Consider the following 11,602-nt stretch of genomic DNA (forward strand, 5'->3'; position numbering starts at 1 on the left):
TCGTGAAACAAAAAAAAATTAGTTTTTTTTTGTTTATTTTTTGTTCGAGGCCAATCGTAGGAATATCGTAAAACATTGACTGTTTGTTCCAGGTGCATTTTAAAAGAAAATCATCATCGTCATGTTTTTTCAATCAAATTAATTCAATCAATTTTCGAAGAATAAATTGTCGATTTTTTTGTTTGTTTTTTTCAAACGGAAAAAATTCATTCAAAGTTAGAGTTTGGTTTGGATCATCCAACAGTGTGGATTAGGGGAGATAATTGGAAATTTTACAAGTTGTTTATAACAAAAATTAGTAAGAGAAAAAATTTCATTTTCAAACAAACAGCTTACTCTCGATAACAACCGAATGAAGCCATCGCTAATCGTTATCAGTGATCTCAGAAAAAAATGATCTCAAATAATTCTTGTCAATCATCATATATTAAAATGGAACAAAAAAAAAATTTTAAATGAGGGAAAATGATGAATTCAAAATAAGGGTGACATTCATTCAACGTGTTTCAAATACCTTTCATGGATTAAAAAAAATTTTAAAAATTTTATCGTTGACGATGATGATGCCCTAATGGTTGATGATCAAGATCATATATTTGTTGTTGATGGTGATGGAATAATAACAACAAAAACAACAAAAATGATGTATATCACGATTATAACCTCTAGTTTATGAATATTGAAAAACGGAACACAAAAACAACAACAAAAAAACATTAAATGTATTGATCATGAACGTCACTTTTATCGATTAATTTGATTTGATTCGATTAAAAAACAAAAATTTTCACTAATCCTTTTTTTGTTTTTGTTTTTTTTTTGTTGTTGTTACCAATCACGATTTGCCCTCCAAAAAAAAAAAAAATTTAGTGAGAACCGTTCATAGAAGACGTAACTGATTGTCATATATTTCAATCTGAAAATATTCCAATCAAGGATTTTTTTTCAACAAGATTGTTCTTGAAATTTTCCTTTTGGATTTCAAATAATACAAACAAACAAACATTGCCATCAGAATTATCATCATTGTATTCATCTCTCATTTATTCAAGTTTTTTTTAAATGTCGACAAAGATGATCAACATTTTTTTTTGTTGCTGCTTTACATATTCATCATTCATATCGTTTATAAATAATAAAAAAATCTGACGTAAGATTTTGATGAAAATCAAACCAAATCATGAATGGATGGCCATGAATCCAACTACTCAAGGATCGCTGCCTTGTAATTAATAAAATGGAAATGGAGAAAAAAAAGAGTTTCAATTTGCTTGTTCACTTTGTTTGTTTGTGATCCAAAAACAGTGATGATTATTACTTGATGGATAAATCTCATCTTTTTTATTTGCTGTTGATGCATCTGTAATCTTCAAAGTTCCATGATAATGATGTTTTTTTCGATAATGATTATGATGAAGACATTAGAATTAAAATATTTCTTCTTCGTCGTCGTCAGTTTTTCTCGCCCCTTGTTTGATGTTGATCAAAAGTGCTGATAACTTGCGATTCTCAAAAGGGAAGAAGAAAGTTTCCAATGTAATGAATGAGAGAAATCAGTTTAAATTTTGAATTTTATATTTATTTAATTTATTTATTTATTATTTATATGAATTTGAAAATCGTTGAAGATGTATGAATGTAGTACACACACATATTGTTAATTCACTTGGTCTGTTTTTCATTTTTATAACGATGATGTCCACCATCGATGACGATGTTGATTATTGAAATTGAAATTGAAATATTTAAAAAAAAATAAAAAATGAGATCAAGTTCATTATTATGTAGAAATCACACATCAAAGTTTACATATACTCACAAGTCCACATAGTCTATAGTTAAATTTTATTGAATAAACAAAATGATTGAAAAAAGTTGTTTTTCAAATTTATTCTAAATTTTCAATCAAATAAATAAATTTATCGCGTTTGTACCATCAAATTCTTACAATTTCACATTGATCAAAATCTTTGAAAATTTTCATTGTAAAAGAAAAAATTCTTCAATTAAACGACAAAAAAAAGATTAAAATCTATGAAACATTCACAGCCATCTTTCACAACTATCAATATATATACAACGATGAACAAGAGAAAATTTTGCGAAATGATGATATTGAGCAATGTTACATATATTTCAAATTAAATACAATTACAAATTACAAATAATCAATAACAAACAAATTATAATATAACGAAAAAAAAATTCAAATAATTAAGTATCATATGATGATGATCAAATCGATATTTTGTTCATAAATCATCATCATCAATGTAATCTAATACCAATATGATGGATAAGCATAATCAGCTGAATGTGCTGCCAATAATTGTTGTCGTATTTCCCATCTTCGGCTTACGTATTGTGTAATATCTTTTAATGTTTTAAATTGTTCAAATTCTTTATCAGAAATTTCCAATTGAAATTCATCTTCAATCAGATCTTGAATATTATAATTACGATAATTAATTTGTTGATTATTACGTACTAGATCTTGTAAGATTTGATCTTTAGAATCATATGGATCTTGATATAGTATGGCATTTGGTTTATTCTGCATTTGATTGTATTGTTGCCATGAACTAATATCGGCCAAGATTATATTGAATAAATTGTTGACACGATCTTCGATATATTTGTCTGTCGAATTTGAATCTGTTTGTATGGGATCCATTGGTGGTGGTGGCGGTCTACGATCAACTCTGGGTTGTGAGCTAATTGTTCGCGTGGCCATTTGTTGAATGATTCGTGGAATCGATGAAAAAATGTTTTGTCGTAAAACTGGATTCATTATGTGTAAAATCGATCGAGTAACGGCAAACAATGATGGCGTGAAAAATTTTTTCAGTTCAAGCTGGTTGTAAACAAGACGAAATTGACAATAATTCGATATTCGTGGCAGTTTTTAAACAATTTTTTCCAAGAAAACCAGAAATCTGTAAATAAAATCAAAAATAAATCAATAAATTCGATCAATCAATAAAAAAATTATCTAATCATTAAAAGGAAAAATTAAGAATACAATTAGCATCGAAAAAGTCATGTGACTCGTAATAATAAAAATAAAAATCAAAATCAATCACATAATCTCACACACAACTATGATTCATTTTAAATGATTGATTTTTGTTTTGCAGGAAAAAAAATTGGACCAAAATTAATTGATTGATTACATTGAATTGATTATATGTTATCATCGATGAAAAGGAAAAAATTCAACTATCACTTATCAATTATGTTTTTCAGTTATTATTGAATATCTTGTTGTTGATATGAATTTGATTTCTTTTTTGTCTTGAAGTTACGATGAACTCTTCGTTTTTAAGTATATCCGATATACGACAATAAACAAGAAAATTGTTGTTGATGTTGTTTATTGAGAACAAGTCGATTTCTTTTCGTTGATGACAGAGATTAGTTTATTTTTATCATTTTTTAAGTAAGGAACAAAACGATAATGATGATGATGGAAAAATTTAGGCCAAAACACTCGATAGACAATAAACAACGTGTATTCAATGTGATTTCAAAATGAGAATGACGTTGTTTTTCGGAATTGACAAACTTAAAAAGAATGGTGCCAAGAATAATTGATTGGCAAATGTCAATAATAATTATGGTAATCATCAAGGCTGTCATTAAAATAAAATTAATTAATCACTTGTGATGTAGATTCAAGTTCTAAAGGACTTGAAATTTGTAATGATAAATCTCTCTACGTTCACACGCGAGATCGAAACGAATTTTGATTTGTAATCAAAATTTCTACAAAACAAAAAAAAATAAAGATTTCTATTCATTAATACATGGGTACATACCATACAAAAAAATTGGTGGAAAATTTCAATCTGGAATTCAATCCATTATATCATATCATCATCAATGTTTTATAAATTGAAAAAGCAAAAAAATCCATGCACACAATAATAAATACAAAACAAACAAACATTCGAGTAAATATAGAAAATATACATGCGCACGATGATGAATCTTATGATCAAAATCAAAAAAGGATGGTTCAAATGCTTGTTATTTATGTCCTTACCGAATACCAATATAACCAGTTTTTGAAGTGTTTTATTTCAATTCCGAGTGATAAATATGTGATTGATCAACAGCAATCACATGCCATCTGGCAGGCAATAAAGTTGATTATCATTTTTAAATTTGAAAAAATTGATGAATTCAATCAAATCAATTTTTGATTTTTATTAAAGAAAAAAAAAATGAAACGATAATTTTAGAAAGATTAGTTCATCATAAAAAATGATCAAATATTTCAAGGTCATCATATTGATAATTTGATATCAATGGATGGTTTGAATACATGTAATTCATTGTTTGCCGATACCGATGCTATCAATTGATTATGTGGATGCCAACTAAAATCCTGTATAATATCCGTATGTCCACCATGAATAAATATCATTTCAGGCGGACCTTCCTGGGCAGCTTGAATCGATTGTGGTGCATTGATTTTGGTCATATCCCATATTATCAACCGTTTATCACGGCTACTTGATGCAAATACTGTTTCACCATATGGTGACCAATTAACATCAAGTACTTCATCACGATGTGCATCAAATGAATGTAAACGGTGTTTCAGATTTCGAATATCGAATAAACCAACAGTATGATCATCTGATCCGGTTAGTATGACATATTCACAAAATTGATTGAATGACAAAGAATTCACACCTTCATTATGGACACGGCTACAAAAAGCTGCTTTGATTTCGCCATTCATACGAGAATCCCAAAATTTCAACATTTTATCATTGCCGACCGATCCTAGATATGATTCGTGGTAATAATGCCATTTAACATCATTAACACTTCCATGTGCTTTAAATGAGTGAACCGGTGTCAAGGTTTTCGATTTCGATGGATTCGAATTAATATCCCAGATACAGATTTTTTCATCTTGTGATCCAGTGGCCAGAATATTACTTTTCCTGGTGTTCCAACACAGACCATAACCTTCTTGTTGATGATGATCTAAAATTAATTCTGGTTTAAATTCTTTACTAGCAGGTTCAGATGGATGTTTAGAATAATCGAAAATATAATTTTTGGCCGAAGAAGATGATGTAGCAATAATGAATGAATTTTGCGGATTATAACGAGCTCGATTGATATCACCATCATGAATGATACGGACATAATTTTCAAGTTTAGCATATTTAGTATGTGAAACACCACCTTCACAAGCAGCAATTTGATTACGATCAATAATCGGTGTGTGTTGTGTAGCGACAATCAAATGATTTTGATTATTTTCATCCACATGAGTACCGAACAATAATTTATCTGTTGAGTATTCGCGATTATTGTATGGATTGGTTTTCGTTTGTTTCGAATGACACCATTGAACGGTAATCGACGGCCATTCCAAACGATTTGTAATGATTAAATCATATAAAAATTGGCAATTCTTTTTCCAAATACGATAACGTTCGAGATCAAATTCATCAATCATTGGCAGCACATCGTCATCTTGTTCATTACTTTCGGGATTATTCTCATCTTTTACTTCGATTTTAACACGACCATCAACAATTTGATCAATTACATCGGGCATATATGATGATTTCAATTCAGAATTATCACAATCTTCGTCTTGGTTGTCATCGGATTCATCATCGCCATCACAATTATCATCATAGTCGTCGTCATCATAATCATCGCTCTCGTTCATCGAGCTTTCTTCATCATCATCTTCATCACATTGTTCATCTGATCCGACGGATTTATCTGGATCATAATCTGAATCATCACTGGAATCAGATTTATTATCGATTTCCATTTTTTTTTATAAAATAAAAATCAAATTCAATTGTCGAATCACAAAAACAAACAATAAAACAAATGACTCGTCGTCAAAGTGGCGCGCAAATCACAATGCTGTCCGCAAACAATGACTATCGCCATCTAGTGACTTTATAGAGAACCTCATTAGGAAAAATTTAAAGTTTCCATGGAAACCAAACTTGGTAGAATTTCCGAATTTTTGCTCAAAATAAATTCGGTTATATGATTATGTACCCATTAAAAGGAAAATTATTGATTCAAAGATGGCATCTTCAAACTATCATTTGATGCGAAGTAATTTTTAAATTTTTTTAAAATTAAAATTTTAGACAATAACAATTTCACTTTTAGATTTTATTTCAGTAATGAGATCTCTCGGTTATCCTCGACAAATGTCAATTGAAAATTTTCGAAATCCAAATTTTCCATTAATGGCAGATGTTCTCGTTTATCTTCTGAAACGTTTTGATCCGAAAACTGAAATCGAAACGAACGTCGAAACGGAGGAAGGACGGTTAAAATTCGTAATGACAGCATCACATTTGATGGTAAACAAAGCAAATTTGGATATCAATGTCAAAAAATTGTATATGGCCGATGTGAATTCCGTTCAGGAGATGATAAAATTGGCCAAATTGATTCAAGAAGCATGGATTACACTTGATCAAGATTATCGAAAACAAGGCCGAAAAGATGTAATCAATGAAGAGGATGAGAATGATTCTGATGAATCGAAACAATCATTGATCGTTCGTAATGGTGAAGAATTTGATCGGACAAAACTTTCACAAGTAAATAAATCTTTTAAATTATTAGATATTATTAGATCTGAAAGATTTGTTCTCTTTTTCAACCAAAAAAAAGTATAACAGCTTCAAAACCAGCCAGATAACATCGGAAATATATCAAGTGGCAACCAAACTTTACGATACAATCGCTGAACATGATCAGAATAAAGTAAAGTAAACTTTTTAAATCCATCAAACAGGGTAATGACTCTTTTTCTTAAAATTCTCTAGGATCAACTACAGAAAACGCTTGGCAAACAATTGGTTATCGATCAAATTGAATCCCAAATACGGCAAAGTATTCGACAATTGCAACAAGATATTGTCGATATGCAACAAAGAAAACAAAATGTCGATCGAGATAATGATGATATCAATGGAAAAATTGAAAAGAAACAAAGCGAATTGAATCGTAATAAGAAACGGTTACAAACATTACATGCACAAAGGCCAGGATATCAGGATGAATTGGAAAAAATTGAACAAGAAATCGTTGGATTATATGATGATTATGTCACAAGTAGTAGATGTTTGTATTTCCTGGAACAGAAACTTGAAGAATTCGAAGAACTTGAACGGCTAAAAATTGAAGAAAGAAACAAGGAAATTAAACAAATGCTTGAACAGATTAAAATCGATGATTTTTTAAAAACCAATAAAGATATGCGTATAAATTCATGGAACCAACAAAATATTGGCACGGATGAACGTTCTGCCGATGAATTGGCTGCAATTGTCGACGTGGATGAAGATGCTATGGGACGTGTATCGGACGGAAGTGATTTCAGTGACAGAGATATCAATGAAATACCTAAAAATGATAATCATAAATCTCGACGGAATGGACGTCAAAAAGCCAACAAATTGAGTCGGACGAATGATAAAAAAGATAGATTATTAATGGCAAACACTGTTGTCAAAAGCCAACGTTCACCTGTCAGTATATCGAATGATAATACATTGGATACATCGAATAATCGAAGCGCCAAAACAGCTCGAATTTTTTCATATGGATCATTGTTAGAAAATGATGATGACGATGACGACGACGATGATGATGATTCAGAACGTTCAGAAACGAATGCGAAAATGTCTGATTCGGAAATTGATTTGGATGCAATCGATAGCGAAGATGATGATGAAGATTCGATAAATTCAACTGAAGTTGATTTTACTAAATCGAATGAAACGACAAAAATTGCCACCAATTCTGAGATAAAAATTTCTGCATCTAATCTTGATAAAGGAGATGATGATTTTTAGATTGAAAATTTGCATAAATAATGCAGCTTTCATGAATTCGATACGATTAATTTAATAATAATAATCATTGAAATAAAATCAATTAATCAATTGCCTTTTGTTAATTCTATTTTGGAATATCGATACAATCATCTATGTTTTGATCGCATTTTACTAGTTTGATTTTTCATTTGTTTCATAAAACGTTCTTTTTGTTTCAATATATTACGATTGACAGCATGGCTGATATAAGACTGTCGTACACTAATCAATTGTTCATTTGCTGTTTTGACTAGAACACCTTTTTGAAGCATATATCGAAGTAAATATACGGTTCCAAAAACTGTCGTTGCATATCTTCCAGGTGTAGCCAATTTATACAACAATAAAGCAATGGCAACGCTACCCAATTTATCGGCATCTTTTTCGAATAAATTTTTCATAAATTGTGGACAAAATGATGAATCTTCAATATATGGTTTCACCCAATTGATTACAGCAGCACCATTCATTCCACTGAAAAAAAAACAACAAGAGTTAAAATCATTGAACAATAAAATATTATTCAGTCATTTACAATTGAGCAAGCAGAAAAAACGATGCAAACCAAACGGCACAATTGACACAATGAAACGGAATGGCAATGTACCAATATTTTTTAAACATTACATGTAATCGTTTAACCAACGGTAATTTCTTCAATTCGGCCCATTCATTTTTCGGTTGTGATGATGTATTGTTTATTTCTACCTTATTTTTAAATCTTTGTGTACCGAGAAAATTTCTTTGGTTTCGAAATGGCAATAAAAATTGACGATTTCGTCCACAATTATTTATCACATTTTTACCAACATTATGGCGCGAGCAACATTCTTGAATGGTCGTGAATTTTGTTGCTGTCGTAGATAAGCGTTTAGTATATGAAGGAAAAGTATCGACAAATAATCTTGACAAATGAATTGAAGATGCTTTATTAGCTGTTATCGGTGTTGATCGTATGATCACATTGTATATAATGGACATAATGTATAAGAAAATGAAATTTAAAAATAAATTTTTGGATCTTAACGAAAAATAAAGGGAAAAAATTCTAGCTATTCATGGCATATATATGCAAGAATTTATAAAAATGAACGAATCGAATTTTTAAACAAACAAATCATATGACATTGATATATAGCCACGAATCCATTCATAGAGATTGTTATGGGAATTTATTTGAAATTTTAAAAGTTGCTTCAGATCCCTATAAATCTTCGTGATCTCCAGTTATAATGAATGGACATGCAGTACAATTGGATTTATCCAGGCCAAATTCATTACAATATTGTCCAACACATTCACAGCATCCATCATGAAACCAACGGAAGGTCGTGGATCCCATTGAAGCACATGATGAACGGCATTTATTCATCGAAAGACATTGAGCCATATAAGCAACTATACATTTCATTTCGAGTTCCGATGAATTCTCATCCTCTTTTGAAAGATCTTTTTCTTCAATAGGCAAAATCAACGAATAGGAAATTGTTTTCCAACGTTCCAATGGATCAGGAGATTCGGTTAGTAAATTAAAAAAATCCGGTTGTGGATCTTGTATATGGCCAACGTTTGAACGTTGTTGAATATTTTCCGATTCATTCGTTTTTGATTCACAAAGATCTTGAAACGAGTATTAAAACAAAGGTAAATATCATTGAAATTATTGATCAAACAGAAATAACATACCGAAACAAAGACAACAATCCTGATAAAAATAATCTAAACATTTTGAACAATTTTCTGAACAAGTTCGATTCGAATGAATATTATCGCATTTACAATCAGATCTCAGTATACATTTCGATACTATCGATGCACAAACTACTGAATCACATTTGGCATTATCTAAATCACTATTTCTGTAAGAATCGTCAGCTTGTGATAATTTTTGAAACCAAAAAAACAATGAAACGGTCAAGAATTTAAGATTCATTGTGAATCGATATGGTGGTCATAGGTCAACAGGTAAATGATAAATACACTTTGCTGAGTGTAAACACAAAAACTTTGAGCTTGGTAATATATAAACTATTAACACGTAAACTAAATGTCACACACGACACCATTATGGTCCATAAATTTTGACAGGACACAAATGACAATTGAAATTGGACGACCACCTGTTGCGCGCGCAAGTTATGGCCTTGTCAAAGGTTTAACCATGCTGTATTAAAGCAATTTTTTGAATTTTTTTTAATAAATGCAACTCAGTGTGTTTTTTTTTGTAATTCTCAATTTCAATTTCTTTCAAGCCAACAACACAACACAAAACAAAGGGCAAAAAAGAGAAAAATATTTATGCTGGTGGATTTTCAGCTAGTTCTTTGATTCGTTGATAAGCTGCTTCAACGGCAGCTGCGAATCCGGATGCACAATCAGCTTTGTCCAAAACATGAAGACCATAAATAGCCGGTCCACTTGGCGATGTACAAGCATCACGAAGATCATTGGGATTTTTTCCCGATTCAATTATCGATGCAGCAGCCGATTGTAATGTTCGTGCAGCAATTTTTGTAGCCAAATGTTTGGGCAATCCTTTTTTGAATGCACCATCAGCGACGGCAGCCATAAAATAATAACAAAATGTTGATCCATAACCACCAGCTGCACAGGCAATATCCATATGATTTTCTCCGATCGTTTCCAAGCGACTGATTCGACAAAGAATATTACGAATAATTCCGGCACAATGTTTTGAATCAGGTTCAACATCGATGGCACCAATGCCCAGGCCATATGCTACGCCATGATTCAACATTATTCGATGCATTTCAACACGATATTTTTCCGGATGATCCGGATTCAACAATGTTCGTTTAATATCGTTCAATGGAATGCCACCAACCAACGACAATATGTACAACGGATGTCGTTGATTCGGTATGAAATTCGTTGTCAATGCTAACGGGCGAATGCCACCACTTTTGTAACATTGTCGTATTACATAACCATGTACAGCAAGAAATACAATATCACAATCCATGCGTCCAAATATATCATACGATCTTTTCGTAACATAACATCCTAGCCGTTTGTAATTGTCATGATTTTTACCACTTTTTGATGCCACAAAAATTTGCTTCGGATTAATACGTTCGCTACCATCAGCGGGTGCCACTTCAAGTAAACCTTTGACAATAACTTCAGTCATTTTACCGGCACCAATAAATCCAATTCGTACATTTTTCTCTGTAACCTTTTCTCCTTTACGACGACGACGCATAACTGGACCACGACTTGCAGTGGTTTTTTGTTCAGTTGATGTTTTCGATGAAGTTTCTTCTGTTTGTGATCTTTGATCCGATTCTTCACCATCATCTCTTTGACTTTCATTGCCATCAATAGATTTTTCTGACTGTTGAGTTTCAACTTGATCAGCTTTTTCAGATTCAACATCACTTTGTGGTTGTTCCACTGAAGAAGGCGATTCTTCCGGTTGACCTGTAGGTGATTGTGATGATGTAGCAGCCGTAGTAGCACTTGCAGCATTTGTTTCATCAACTTTCGATTCAGAAGTTGTATCAGCAACGACAGCGGCTGATCCACCTTTTGTATCATCAGTATCTTGGAGGGATTTTTCTTTTTCTGATTCACTTTTTTCCGACATAATTTTTTCACTTATAAAAACCAAACAAATCAAAAAAATTCGAATTCAATGACAGGAATGTTTCTGCTTTCGTGTGTGTTTGTGGGTTGACAATCAAAAAAGAAAAAAT

The 11,602-nt window shown here is 31.3% G+C and overlaps 4 protein-coding genes and 1 non-coding gene across 7 annotated transcripts; 1 reads left to right on the forward strand and 4 right to left on the reverse strand.

The window, feature by feature from the left end:
* Nucleotides 1-2,752: 2,752 nt before the first annotated feature.
* Nucleotides 2,753-5,898, reverse strand: LOC124498585 (histone-binding protein RBBP7). Of its 3 annotated transcripts, none has more exons than XR_012832152.1 (3): nucleotides 3,819-5,898; nucleotides 3,174-3,632; nucleotides 2,753-2,936 (listed from the first exon to the last, which is right to left on the reverse strand). It is a non-coding gene; the product is annotated as a histone-binding protein RBBP7 (transcript). The 3 variants fall into 3 exon arrangements; XR_012832151.1 differs by having other exon boundaries at nucleotides 3,174-3,765; XR_012832150.1 differs by lacking the exon at nucleotides 3,174-3,632.
* Nucleotides 5,899-6,037: 139 nt separating this feature from the next.
* Cluap1 (clusterin associated protein 1) lies at nucleotides 6,038-7,951 on the forward strand. The gene is made up of 4 exons (XM_047062353.2): nucleotides 6,038-6,108; nucleotides 6,166-6,605; nucleotides 6,679-6,771; nucleotides 6,834-7,951. Exons 1-4 carry the CDS (start codon nucleotides 6,078-6,080, stop codon nucleotides 7,863-7,865), a joined length of 1,596 nt encoding a protein of 531 aa, XP_046918309.1. The 5' UTR covers nucleotides 6,038-6,077; the 3' UTR covers nucleotides 7,866-7,951.
* Nucleotides 7,902-9,010, reverse strand: LOC124498582 (uncharacterized). Its single transcript, XM_047062357.2, has 2 exons — nucleotides 8,422-9,010; nucleotides 7,902-8,360 (listed from the first exon to the last, which is right to left on the reverse strand). Exons 1-2 carry the CDS (start codon nucleotides 8,865-8,867, stop codon nucleotides 7,994-7,996), a joined length of 813 nt encoding a protein of 270 aa, XP_046918313.1. The 5' UTR covers nucleotides 8,868-9,010; the 3' UTR covers nucleotides 7,902-7,993.
* Nucleotides 8,796-9,994, reverse strand: LOC124498583 (protein twisted gastrulation). The gene is made up of 2 exons (XM_047062358.2): nucleotides 9,573-9,994; nucleotides 8,796-9,506 (listed from the first exon to the last, which is right to left on the reverse strand). The coding sequence occupies exons 1-2, from the start codon at nucleotides 9,817-9,819 to the stop codon at nucleotides 9,091-9,093; spliced, it is 663 nt and encodes a 220-aa protein (XP_046918314.1). The 5' UTR covers nucleotides 9,820-9,994; the 3' UTR covers nucleotides 8,796-9,090.
* Nucleotides 9,995-10,055: 61 nt separating this feature from the next.
* LOC124498376 (pyrroline-5-carboxylate reductase 3) lies at nucleotides 10,056-11,555 on the reverse strand. The gene has a single exon (XM_047062118.2). The coding sequence runs from the start codon at nucleotides 11,491-11,493 to the stop codon at nucleotides 10,183-10,185; it is 1,311 nt and encodes a 436-aa protein (XP_046918074.2). The 5' UTR covers nucleotides 11,494-11,555; the 3' UTR covers nucleotides 10,056-10,182.
* Nucleotides 11,556-11,602: the final 47 nt, after the last annotated feature.

Source organism: Dermatophagoides farinae, chromosome 3, assembly GCF_024713945.1.
Source record: "Dermatophagoides farinae isolate YC_2012a chromosome 3, ASM2471394v1, whole genome shotgun sequence".
NCBI lineage: Eukaryota > Metazoa > Arthropoda > Arachnida > Sarcoptiformes > Pyroglyphidae > Dermatophagoides > Dermatophagoides farinae.

Coding starts and splice junctions, on each gene's coding strand:
- LOC124498583 (XM_047062358.2), bottom strand. CDS start 9,819: ATGAATCTTAAATTCTTGACCGTTTCATTGTTTTTTTGGTTTCAAAAA. Junction 9,507..9,572: donor GGATTGTTGTCTTTGTTTCG/GTATGTTATTTC, acceptor ACTCGTTTCAAG/ATCTTTGTGAATCAAAAACG.
- LOC124498582 (XM_047062357.2), bottom strand. CDS start 8,867: ATGTCCATTATATACAATGTGATCATACGATCAACACCGATAACAGCT. Junction 8,361..8,421: donor TTTTTTCTGCTTGCTCAATT/GTAAATGACTGA, acceptor TTTTTTTTTCAG/TGGAATGAATGGTGCTGCTG.
- Cluap1 (XM_047062353.2), top strand. CDS start 6,078: ATGGCATCTTCAAACTATCATTTGATGCGAA. Junction 6,109..6,165: donor AAACTATCATTTGATGCGAA/GTAATTTTTAAA, acceptor TTTCACTTTTAG/ATTTTATTTCAGTAATGAGA. Junction 6,772..6,833: donor CTGAACATGATCAGAATAAA/GTAAAGTAAACT, acceptor AAAATTCTCTAG/GATCAACTACAGAAAACGCT.
- LOC124498376 (XM_047062118.2), bottom strand. CDS start 11,493: ATGTCGGAAAAAAGTGAATCAGAAAAAGAAAAATCCCTCCAAGATACT.